The sequence below is a fragment of the Pyxicephalus adspersus genome, chromosome 12, assembly GCF_032062135.1.
Source record: "Pyxicephalus adspersus chromosome 12, UCB_Pads_2.0, whole genome shotgun sequence".
Lineage (NCBI taxonomy): Eukaryota > Metazoa > Chordata > Amphibia > Anura > Pyxicephalidae > Pyxicephalus > Pyxicephalus adspersus.
Genome location: NC_092869.1, coordinates 3,037,823 through 3,050,065, shown reverse-complemented (window position 1 = coordinate 3,050,065; position 12,243 = coordinate 3,037,823). Strand labels below are relative to the sequence as shown.

General features: G+C 44.6%; 1 protein-coding gene across 6 annotated transcripts in view; it reads left to right on the top strand.

Annotated features, from left to right (window-relative positions):
• The window catches only part of LOC140342700 (NACHT, LRR and PYD domains-containing protein 3-like), a 65,050-nt gene that overhangs the window by 10,588 nt on the left and 42,219 nt on the right, over window positions 1–12,243 (top strand). For all 6 annotated transcript variants that reach the window (XM_072429037.1, XM_072429042.1, XM_072429041.1 and 3 more), the window contains 2 exons: window positions 5,096–5,256; window positions 6,284–6,467. In XM_072429037.1, coding sequence (XP_072285138.1) covers window positions 5,096–5,256; window positions 6,284–6,467 — 345 coding nt within the window. The remainder of the gene's footprint in view (window positions 1–5,095; window positions 5,257–6,283; window positions 6,468–12,243) is intronic.

Below are 12,243 nucleotides of genomic sequence, written 5' to 3'. Positions count from 1 at the left end.
AGTTTCTTAAAAACATAACAGTACTTCTCTCAAAAGCCTTCATGTGAGGAGGGGTCTGGCTCTTGAGAGGAGTTAATCATATATCAAAATGTCTTGATGGCTGGATGTCAGTCTGCTAGAACTGACTTTCTTAAGCAGCTGTATTTGCATGCCAACTGTCCAGGGAATGCCCCCTTGTGATTCTGAGTCTCCAGGAATAAAAGAACTGAGATCCAATAGATAAAAGGAATGGGGCTAGGGACAGTCATGCTGGGGAGGGACGAGCTAGATGATACTGGATGTCCTCCTGCCAAGAAATGAGGAGGCACTATCTGGTGTGCTGCAGCTTCTAATGTATTTTTTTTAGAAGCACACTGAGTGCAAGGAAATTAGAGAAAGAAATTAAATTTTAGTAGCTGAACCTGTACAACTGTACAAGACTAAAGGGAAAGCTGGACAGCAGATATAGTGACTAAAAGTTTGGTATAGAATATTAGAGATGGGGAATGGGGAGTTATTGGACTTTTTCTTTAAATGGTTCTAAGATCACAATAGCTGATCAGGTCTCTGATGTAATCTATTTTGTTCCTCAATATTTTTTTCCCCTTAATAAAATCCTCACTAGGGATGAGCGAACACCTGGAATTTCGGGTTCGGACAAACTTCGGCTCAAAGTTTGGGTTCGGGACCCAAACTTGACCCCGAACCTCATTGAAGTCTATGGGGACCCGAACTTTGGGGCACTAAAATGCCTGTAAAATATTCATAATAAGGGCTAGAGGGATGCAAAAGGAGCAAAAATGGAGGTAAGAGCAGGACAATTGTCCTGCAAACAAATGTGGATAGGGAAATGACATAAAAAACCAGAATAGAAAAAAATTTAAAAATAATAATCGTTAAATTGGAAGGCGGAGGTCAAAGTGAAGTAGTAGGTGGTGGACGCGATGTAAGTAGAAGCAGTGGTGGAAGAGGAGGCAGCCAACACTGTTTTTGTTTTTTTTTCATTTTTTTTTTTTTTTTATAAATTTAGGAAGACCCCAAAAACATTGGGAAATAGAAAAGAGAATGCAAAGAGAAAGTGTGGAGGAGTAAACCAATGGCTGGGTGCGGCCGGCATACTTGTCTATTCAGCACAAGGTACGGACAAGTCCTGTGGGATCCATGCCTGGTTCATTTTAATGAACGTGAGCTTGTCCACATTGGCTGAGGACAGGCGGCTGCGGTTGTCTGTGATTAGCCCCCTGCCATGCTAAACACACATTCAGACAATACACTGGCCGCAGGGAAGGCCGGCACCTCCAAGGCGTAAAGGGCAAGCTCAGGCCATGTGCCCAACTTGGAGACCCAGAAGTTGAATGGGGCAGACCCATCAGTCTGTACGTGTAGACTTGTGTAGACGTACTGTTCCACCATGTTGCTGAATTGCTGCCTCCTGCTAAGACGTTCTGTATCAGCTGGTGGTGCTGGTTGTTGGGGAGTGCTGACAAAGTATTCCACATTTTGGTCATGCTAACCCTCCCTTCTGAGGTGCTGGTGGTGCCCCAGCTGCGTTGGCGACTTCTTCCTCTTCCTCTGCCATCGCCTTGTGCTTCCACTGAGCCCCCGCTGTCAGGTGGGAATGCCATCAGCAGCGCGTCTACCAGGGTGCGCTTGTACTGGCGCATCTTTTGATCACGCTCCAGTGATGGAATTAAGGATGGCACGTTGTCCTTGTAGCAGGGATCCAGCAGGGTGGCCACCCAGTAATCAGCACTGGTTAGAATGTGGGCAACTCAGCGGTCGTTGTGTAGACACTGCAGCATGTATTCACTTGTGTGCCAGGCTGCCCAGAGGCAACAACAAGCTGTCCTCTGTGGGAGGTGTATCGTCTGTGTCCTCTGTATTCCCCCAGCCACGCTCCAGTGATGCCCATGAGCGGCTTTGGGTGCCACCCTGCTGTAAACTCAGTTCCTCCTCCTCATTATCCTCCAGAACTGTGCCCTGGCTGGACAGTTGTGTACCTGGCCTCTGTTGGTGCAGGAACCCACCCTCCGAGCCACTTGTGAATGACTGGCCTGATAACCGTGGAAACGATCCCTCTTCCTCCTGTGCCACATCCTCTTCCCTCATCGCCCGAAGTGTTTTTCCAAGGAGACATAGACGTGGGATAGTAACGCTGAGGACGGCGTCATTGGCACTGGCCATGTTGGTGGAGTACTACAAACAGCGCAACACGGCACACAAGTCCCCCATGGAGGCCCACTCGGTGGTAAAGTGGTGCTGTTCCGCAGAGCGACTCACCTGTGCGTGCTGCAGCTGAAACTCCACTATCGCCTGCTGCTGCTCGCACAGTCTCTCCAGCATGTGCAAGGTAGAGTTCCACCTTGTGGGTACGTCGCATATGAGGTGGTGAGCGGGAAGGCCGAAGTTACGTTGCAGCGCAAACAGGCGAGCAGCAGCAGGGTGAGAATGCTGAAAGCGCGAACAGATGGCCCGCACTTTCTGCAGCAGCTCTGACATATCGGGGTAATTCTTCAGGAACCTTTGCGCTACCAAATTCAGCACATGCGCAAGGCAAGAGATGTGCGTCAAACTGGCTAGGCCCAGCGCTGCTACTAGATTTTGCCCGTTATCGCACACCACCAGGGCAGGCATGACCAACCAGTCATCGGTCTGTTGTTCCATGCCCGTTCACAGCTCCTGTGCGGTGAGGGGTTTTTCCCCCAAGCAGATGAGTTTCAAAACAGCCTGCTGTCGTTTCCCCTGGCTGTGCTGAAGTTGGTGGTGAAGGTGTTACTCTGACCGGATGAGGAGGTGGTAGGGGAGGAAGCGGAGTAGGAGGACGAGGCAACAGGAGGCAAAGAGAAACGTCCTGCAATCCTCAGTGGAGGAAGGACATACGCCAAACTGCTATCCGCCACAGCCCAGCCATCACTGCATTTACCCAGTGTGCAGTTAGGGTCCATGTATCGGTGGTTATGTGGACCTTGCCACAGATGGCGTTGCGCAGTGCACACCTAATTTTGTCCGCCACTTGGTTGTGCAGGGTAGGGATGGCTCGCCTGGAAAAGTAGTGGCGGCTAGGAGCCACGTACTGCGGGAAAGTCACCGCCGTAAGGTTTTTAAAAGTCTCCGTCTCCACTAGACAGAATTACAGCATTTCAAAGGCCAGGAATTTTGAAATGCTTGCATTCAGGGCCCGGGATCGTGGGTGGGTAGGGGGGTACTTCCTCTTTCTCTCCAGTGTTCGGGAGATGGACAGCTGAACGCTACCATGGGTACCTTCCTCCGAACTGCACACGTCACTCGCATGACCTTGATTCCATGTGGGGTCTAGGACCTCATCATCCATCCACATCACCCTGCCCTCCTTGCCGGTCTGCACACTGCAGAAAGCTGCAGCAGTTGGCACCTGTGTTTTGTCATCATCAGAGGCGTGCTGCGGTGGTCCTCCCATGTCCACATCCTGAAACATAAGTGGTTGGGCATCGATGCACTCAATCTCTTCCACTTCTGGGGCAGGGCTATGTGTACGGCCCACGGGAACCCTGACAGCGAAGTCATCAAAAAGCATAAGAGACTCCTGCATGACTTGGGGCATCAGACTGCTTGGCTGATTTGCAAGAGGGTGAGGTGAAAGACAGATGCCCATGGGCTGCAGGTGCCAACTCTGTGCTTTGAGCAGGGGACCAGGTGGGAGACAATGTGAAGGAACTGGAGGCACTGTCAGCCACCCAATCTACTACAGCCTCTACTTGTTCTGGCCTCACCATTCGTACAACAGTATTCAGGCCAAAAAATAACGCTGAACGTTCTACGTGCACCTGAGGAAGGTGTTTCATTTGGGCGTGTAGCTGGCACAGATTGACCACGTCCTCTCCCTGCAACAGGAGCTCCACCAACACCAGCAGCACCACGACCAGGGCCACGTCCCTTATTTGATGCTCTCCCCATTCTTTGAGGCCACCCACCAAACTAACAGATGGATTAACTATATTAACTTCCCTGTCACGTATGCAGTGCAGGTGTACCTCACACAAAAATTGGGTATATGTCACCCACCAATCTAACAGACGTATTAACTATATTAATTTGCCTGTCACGTATGCAATGCAGGTGTACCTCACACAAAAATTGGGTATATTTCACCCACCAAACTAACAGAAGGATTAACTATATTTATTTCCTTGTCAGGTATGCAGTGCAGGTGTACCTCACAACAAGAATGCGAATATGTCACCCACCAATCTAAAAGACTGATTACCTATATAAATTTCCCTGTCACGTATACAATGCAGGTGTACCTCACACAAAAATTGGGTATATTTCACCCGCCGAACTAACAGACGGATTAACTATATTTATTTCCCTGTCAGGTATGCAATGCAGGTGTACCTCACACAAAAAATGGGAATATGTCACGCACCGAACTAACAGACAGAATAACTGTTATATTTTTGTGTCAGGGTACAAAGATGGTGGATTGCACCCACAAAAAAATTGCTATAGGTCACCCACAGAATTAACAGCCAGATTAATTATTATATTTCTGTGTCGGGTGCAAAGATGGTGCATTGCACCCACAAAAATCGCTATAGGTCACCCACAGAATTAACAGCCACATTAATTATTATATTTATTTGTCAGGGGTGCAAAGCTGGTGTATAGCACCCACAAAAAAAATCACTATCAGTCACCAACAGAACAAATAGCCAGATGAGATTCCTAACACTGTCCCTCACTTCAGCTGCCTGCTTCCTGTCCCTGCACTACTCAGAGCTGATGGGTGGTGCTACACGTGATCCAGCTTTTATAGTGGCTGGGTCACATGATGCACCGGCCAATCACAACCATGCCATTACTAGGCATGGCTGTGATGGCTTCTAAGTGCCCACAGCTTAAAAGCTTGTTGATTAGCTGCCCTGCAGCCTTTCAACAAGCTTTATTAAATGCCCAAACACCGAACTTGAACCCGAACTTTTCTGGCACACTAATCCTCATGCAATAAAATGTCATTGTATGAATCAATCCACAAATAGTATACAAACAAAGAGAAAGACATATTTGTAAGAAAATTTTCTTGTGCCCTAAATGTCACCCTCAGACCTGTTATTGTATTCTCTATGTGTTTCTCTAGATGACATTGGGCAGTTCCGCCATCAGCTGTCTACATATCAAGATTCATCTCTGAGGATGATATTTGAGTATTACAGAGATGATCTGACCCACATCTTGGGGAACTTGGACCGTCACACCATCCTAAGAGAGCTAGATGCTCGGAAAGTTCTAAGTGAAGAAGTAAGAATAAAGATACTGCTGCTGCTGTTAATAAATCCGATGTTCATGTAATGTGATGTTCTATGGCCAAAGATCTGACCATTCTAGCTACAAGTTTTAACATGGTTGAAATATTTTTTTTTCTGTTCCAAAGAAATAGTTAATATTCGAGTCATTCATTCAGAATGGAACTGAAGAGTGTTGGAAGTGGTGAAGAACGCAGAAACCGCTCTTTGCCTTTGCTCCAAAACTGGGGAATTTGTTAGGAACAAAGACAGGAACTTGTTTGTATCCAGAGATCCTGATAGTCATACTAACAACTGCTGTTCCTTTGCCAGTAGCAGGATGGTATGCAGGCATGTGTTATGACTGTCTGAGGTGAAAACCACTGCTAGGTGGAGACTGCGGGCTAAGAGGAAATGTATTGAAGTGAAGAATATGTGAGCAGAGATATTAATGTCCGTAATATAAGTTATTTGAAATGTGTGTAAATTTATTCAAGTAGAATTGTAATATATTGATATTTATATATTGTAGTGTAGGTGTAACAAAGTTTCAAGTTAATCAAGAAGACAAAAAATGGAGGGGGAAGGGGGGAATATTTATGTTTATAATATTTATATTAGTTTATTTATTTATTAAATATTTAAGTTTTTGTTAAAAAAAAAAAAAACTAAAAGAAATAAGGTGTGAATGAAAACCATCAAATCTAATCTATTCAGATTTTTTTTTTATGTAAGACTTTTCTTTTTATTATATATCAGTAACATCTGATTGTTGGCCTGGGATTGAAACAGTACTTGAAACAACTGAAAATTTAACAATTCAGTTCGGTTTAAAGTAAAATCTTTCAAAAGGTTTGTTTTGTCCCCAGACGGGAATCAACTGGAAAATCTTCCCAATGGAGCACAAAAAAACATGACTAAACTGTTAATTGCTCTGTGTAGAATAAAACAAACTATACCTGTATACACTTAACACCGTAAATATAACAACTGTATCATATATGTGTGTTGTATCACTAATATGTCATGCATATACACCACAGCTGCTTCAGGAATACTTTTCAAGGACGCCAATGGATGCAGCTACCTTTTCTAACTGTTTGTTACAAGATATTCAGGACATGGGAAGAGAAGGTGTGATTGGATTCTTGGAATGTCTCTATGCATTAAAGAAGAATCATCCTCATCCTAATTTATTGGCGGTTCTGGATGAGATCAGCCAGACAGGTAACAGCACTTTGTGTTTTTATTTGAAATTGTGAAGAAATAATCATCACTAGCATTTTAATTAGTGGTGGGTAGAGAGTTCCAACTAGAGTCGATTTTAACTTTGAATAAAACTATTCTGCCCTTAGATTTTCAAATTTTAAGTTCAGATTATCCGATGGCAGGCTGCCGCGCTGGCACACCTCTTTCTATCTTTTACAGAGGGCCATGACCAACATCAGCTATAATATCAGCTGAGCTTTAAAAAAAGGGTTGGAACTTATCTATACACAGACAATGATTTGCCATTGTTATCCACAACCACAAACAGCAGAAAATAGAGATGAAAGGAGCAAAAAAAATTGCATTTGCAGTGAGCTTTCCCCACAAATATTGATTTCAAAACTTTCAATTACCTTTAATTTTTATTGTTAACCACTACAAAGTTTAAAAGTTTTAAGTGAACCTTTTGGTTTTCACTACATACACAACACATGCATATACTTTAAAATTAACCCTGAACTCTTAGCAGGTATTAATAAAATACTTTAGCAAAATTTAATCTTTATAGCCCAGTGCCAACTAAAAAGTATTGAAGCCTTTGTTTTTCATTTTAAACATGGCAGAATGGTGGCTCTATAGAAAGCCCTCAGGACTTTTAGGGGTGAATCTCAGACAGAACACTATCTATATAAATTTTGAATATTGGTCACCACCAAAACTAGTCCTTTGATACAGACATTGGACTCTGAAAGGGGCATTAGATTGTGAGCTCCTTTAGGGAACAGGTAGTGACATGAATCACATGGTTTTATTGTGTTTTGTGTCTTCTGTTCCTGTGATAACCATGTTTCCCTGTATGATGGTATGATCAATTAATTTGTGCACTGTTGAGTGAGCCTTGTATATTCCATTCTTATAAATAAGTGTCCAAGTAATGATACAACAGAATACATTGGACATTAGCTGTGCTGTGTTCAGGTTCCTCAGCTTAAATAAACTTCCACTAGTAGATGATAATAATCAAATATTTCCTTAGTCTGAACTGTGTCACTTGTGTGCATTTCTGTGAGCACTGACCCTGTTCTCAATACATCTGCATCTACAGGGATTTCCTATAGCTATATTTTTTTGCATTGATAAACAAGTAAGAGAACAAGTAAGTATTTTGTCTTTAATATGGTATTTTTAAACAGAATTCAGGTTGAATCAGGCATTGTGACCTCAGGGATACATCTCACAGTAATATCCTGTGTATGGTAAGTTTGTACAAAACAAAGAAAAAAACAAAATATTTTATAGCAATTTATGGGTTTATTAGCATTATAATAAAATCCAAAATTGTGGTACTTAAACACCTCTTTTTGTGAGTTTTAAATGAAACAAAACAGTGTGGGGTCCCCACTATGTTGAAAAACCAGACCCTTTAATAGTCATGGGATCTTCCCATTATTAGGGAATTAGGGCAGGAAGCATGCGCGCCCCTTCTCCTATCCACAAAAGTCCTCGGGAATCTGGTTTCCCCAAAAACTGAATATATTAGTCATTCCTAGGCAAAAGCATACCAATACAATAGATTTGACTCACTTACAGTATATCAAACAGTCAGTGGCTGATAGGGACAATGAGAACGCTATTCATCTACCTGAAAGCCGTGGCCTCTCTTTAAAGAGTCTCCTGGGTTTCAGGTTTTTCTGGAAACATTGGCTAAAAAAAAGTTTTTTTTAAATTTAATGAGTTTTTTTATTTTGCCATGGTTTTATGTTTCAAACTTTATTTTATTCATACTTTTATAATATACTGTAAAATAAACTGCCCAGGAGGTTAAAAAGTTCAGACTTATGAAGATTAACTTAACTAAAGAAAGTTGCTGAGTACACTGAAATCATCAAACTCCTTAAGAACTGAGAGAATAGAAGTATGAATTGAGGCGATCTACATAAATAAGTCATAAGCAAAAAATGCCAATTTATATTCCTGGCCTGTACTATGATATCGTGAAAATCTGTATTTTTATGGAGCCGTGGATAAATGATCCATTACCTAACCTACACTAGGGGAGAAAGGGCACACCCTTTCCTATTAAAGATCTTGATGGGAAAATTTAGCATAATATGTAACTTTTGGATGGTCAAGATGCTATTTTCTGGTTAGCCAGCAGATTGTACGGATTTGATAAAGCTTGGAAACAGAGGCACGCCCTCAGAACTGCCCCCATGCGCAGGAGAGAGATGCCTGCGCTTTAGTGAGGAAGAGGTAAGTATGGCACTGGTATCCTTCTTTAGCCCGGGTTATTCTTCGTATGTCACCCAATCTCGCACTGTGCAGGCACGAGATCGGGTGACTTAGATGGGGACAAACATTGCTCATCTCACTGTGCATGTGGGAGATCGGCAATTTTGTTTCTCCTATTAAAGAAAAGGCTTCTTTTGCCCATGCCTGATATTAGGCATGTGCAGAAGGAGCAGCCAAGAGCCTCCCAGGATGTGTGACGTATGTATCCCAGGAGGCTCTGCACTCCCATTCTGTCTTGATATAAAAGGCTTGTCTACACTTTTGTTTAAAGTAAAAATTTAAAGTTTAGGTCCGCTTTAAGCCTATTAGCTAAAAGCTTTGAAAATAATTTATTATTTAAAATACTAAGAGATAAGGGCCTATAGATAGCACAAATAGAATGATATTTATCAGGTTTTGGGATCAACAAAATGTGCACTTCTAAGCTTTGAGGGGGAAACAAGGAGGAGTCTGAGATGCCTGAAAATACTGTGAAAAAATGTGTAATGTCAACCAGGGCTCTTCCTCACTGGAGCTTCTTTAATAGTAAGAGAAATTTCTGTATCCATGAAAGGTGCTTCTAAAGTGGTAGCATATTCATTGTCAAGTATAGGCAAAGCCATATCTGATATAAACTTTTCAAGATCCACCGAGGAAGCCTGGAAAGTTAAAGAGGTTCTTTTAATAACGTTTTATAGGCATTATGATTTTATTCGGCTTAGAAGAAGGTGATACAAGCAGAGGTTGTACCGCATTGTTAGCACTGCAGGCCGTGGCTGCGCCGCTGCTCCTAATCGCAGGCACGGGCGCCGGGTCCTATCTCTCAGGTAATCCACTACCTGTGTTCCATGTCAGTGTTCTTTCATGCTGAGACTTGCTCTGGTGTGGGTGTGTCTCTGAGGTAACACACACACGCCCTCTGTTTCCTTCAGCCTATGGCTGATGTCCTGCAGGTATTTAAAGGCACCTCCTACCACAGGAAGTTGCCTGAGCAATCTCTGGCTTACCTGCATTACTCTCAGTGCTAAAGTGTTTTGTCTGTTTGCCTTGCTGTGTACCAAACCTTGCCTTTGTTTTTGGACTCTGCCTGTTTGCTGCCTGACCCTGACCTTGGATTACGTTTTTTGGACTCTGCCTGTTTGCTGCCTGACCCTGACCTTGGATTACGTTTTCTGGATTCTGCCTGTTTGCTGCCTGACCCTGACCTTGGATTACGTTTCTGGACTTCGCCTGTTTGCCGCCTGGCCCTGGTCCTGTATCCTTGCTTCCTGACTCCTGTGGTCAGCTGCCACTGGCCTGGGGATTGCTCTGGAGTGGCACCTGGCAGCTACCCCGCAGCCCAAGCCTATCCTCACCATCACAGGCTCTAGCGAAGACCTGGTAGCTGCTTAGTCACGCCCCTCTGGAGTATACCCGGTCAGTGGCACAGTGGGTCCACACCCGCTTGCATAACAGTTTGCTCAGGCCATGGACCCCGCTGATCCGAACCTTCCTAGTACCACTGAATTACACCAGGAGTTGGGTCTGCAGCGTGAGCGTCAGGATCACATATTGTCTTATCTACGCAATGTGAATATGCGCCTGGATGTTTTGACATCTGCAAACCCAGCACCATCAAGCTTCCTTGCTCCAAACAATTCAGTTCCTGCCCCGCCACCTTCCTATGTACCAGGTTCTGGACCGCACCTTGCAGCCCCTCCACGTTTCAATGGTGACCCTAAGCTGTGCCGGGGTTTCATAAATCAATGTACTCTGCATTTTGAACTTTTACCTCACCAATTTGCCTCTGACCGATCCAAAGTGGCCTTTCTGATGTCACACCTTACTGGGGAGGCGCTGGCTTGGATCAATCCCCTTTGGGAGAGGAATGACCCAGTAGTAATGGATCTACAGGCTTTTCTAGAGTCCTTCCGCAAGGTATTCGATGAGCCTGGTCGCACCACTTCTGCCACATCCTCCCTGCTGCAGTTGCGTCAAGGGAAGCAATCTGTGGGCAGGTATGCAGTCCAGTTCCGCACGTTAGCCTCAGAACTCGGCTGGAACAATGAGGCACTTGTGGCCACTTTTTGGGAGGGAATCTGTGGGAGAATTAAAGATGAATTGGCTGGCCGGGACATTCCCTCCTCCTTGGATGATCTCATCTCTCTGGCTACTCGAATTGATTTACGATTCCAGGAACGCGCCAGAGAGGTGGAACATGAAACAGGTCCCTGTCTTAGGACATGCTCTCCTTTGCAAGCTTCTAACCCAATGCCTCCCATGTTGTAGGCAGTTCCTGAACACATGCAGGTAGATCGGATTAGGCTGTCTGACCAGGAGCGCAATCACCGCGGTGCTAAAAGACTTTGTTTCTATTGTGGTGGTTCTGATCATGTGCTCCGCACTTGTCCCTTGAAGCCGGGACTTCCTAGCCTAGGGTCCGTGGGAGAGGCGGCTCTAGGTGTAGGTAATTCCTCCCCTCCTCTGACTCTGCCAGTAACCTTGTCTCTAGGCGATGTTCAATTTTCTGAGATGGCACTTCTGGACTCGGGAGCAGCAGGGAACTTCCTGCAACAATGCCTTGTGGATCGTTATCGGATACCCGTTCAACGTCTAGAGAGGCCTCTGACTATATCGTCTGTCCATGGAAAGGCTCTGTCTGAGTCCATACACTTCATCACAGAACCTGTAAAACTACAGGTGGGAACACTTCATTCTGAAGAAATTGCATTCCTGGTTCTGTCAAGTCTGTCACATCCTCTCCTCTTGGGACTTCCATGGCTACGTGTTCATGAACCTGTCCTTGACTGGATGTCTGGAGAAGTGCTGCGTTGGGGGCCATCCTGTCATGAAAAATGTCTCCGTTCTGTTCAGCCTCCTCGGTCAACGCCGGTACCACCCAATCTACAGGGTCTGCCGGCAGCCTATCATGCTTAAATGGATGTTTTTGATAAAAAGGAGGCTGAAACGCTACCCCCTCACAGACCATATGACTGTCCTATTGACTTGGTCCCGGGCTCCTCACCTCCTCGAGGGCGCATCTACCCCCTCTCTCCAGCTGAGACTCAAGCCATGTCTGAATATATCAAAGAGAACCTTGACAGAGGATTTATCCGCAAATCTTCTTCTCCAGCTGGTGCGGGGTTTTTCTTTGTGAAGAAGAAAGATGGCTCCCTACGTCCTTGCATCGACTACAGGGGTCTTAATAGGATCACAGTAAAGAATAAGTACCCGCTTCCCCTAATCCCTGAGTTGTTTGATCGTCTTAGGGGAGCTAAAGTTTTTTCCAAATTAGACCTACGTGGGGCCTACAATCTTATTAGGATTCGCCAAGGGGATGAGTGGAAGACCGCCTTCAATACCCGTGACGGTCACTATGAATACCTGGTGATGCCCTTTGGACTATGCAACGCCCCTGCAGTGTTCCAGGAGTTTGTTAATGACATTTTCAGAGACTTGCTATATTCTTGTGTCGTAGTGTATCTTGATGATATTCTTATTTTTTCTCCTGACCTGGTCACTCACCGAAAGCAGGTTCGTTTGG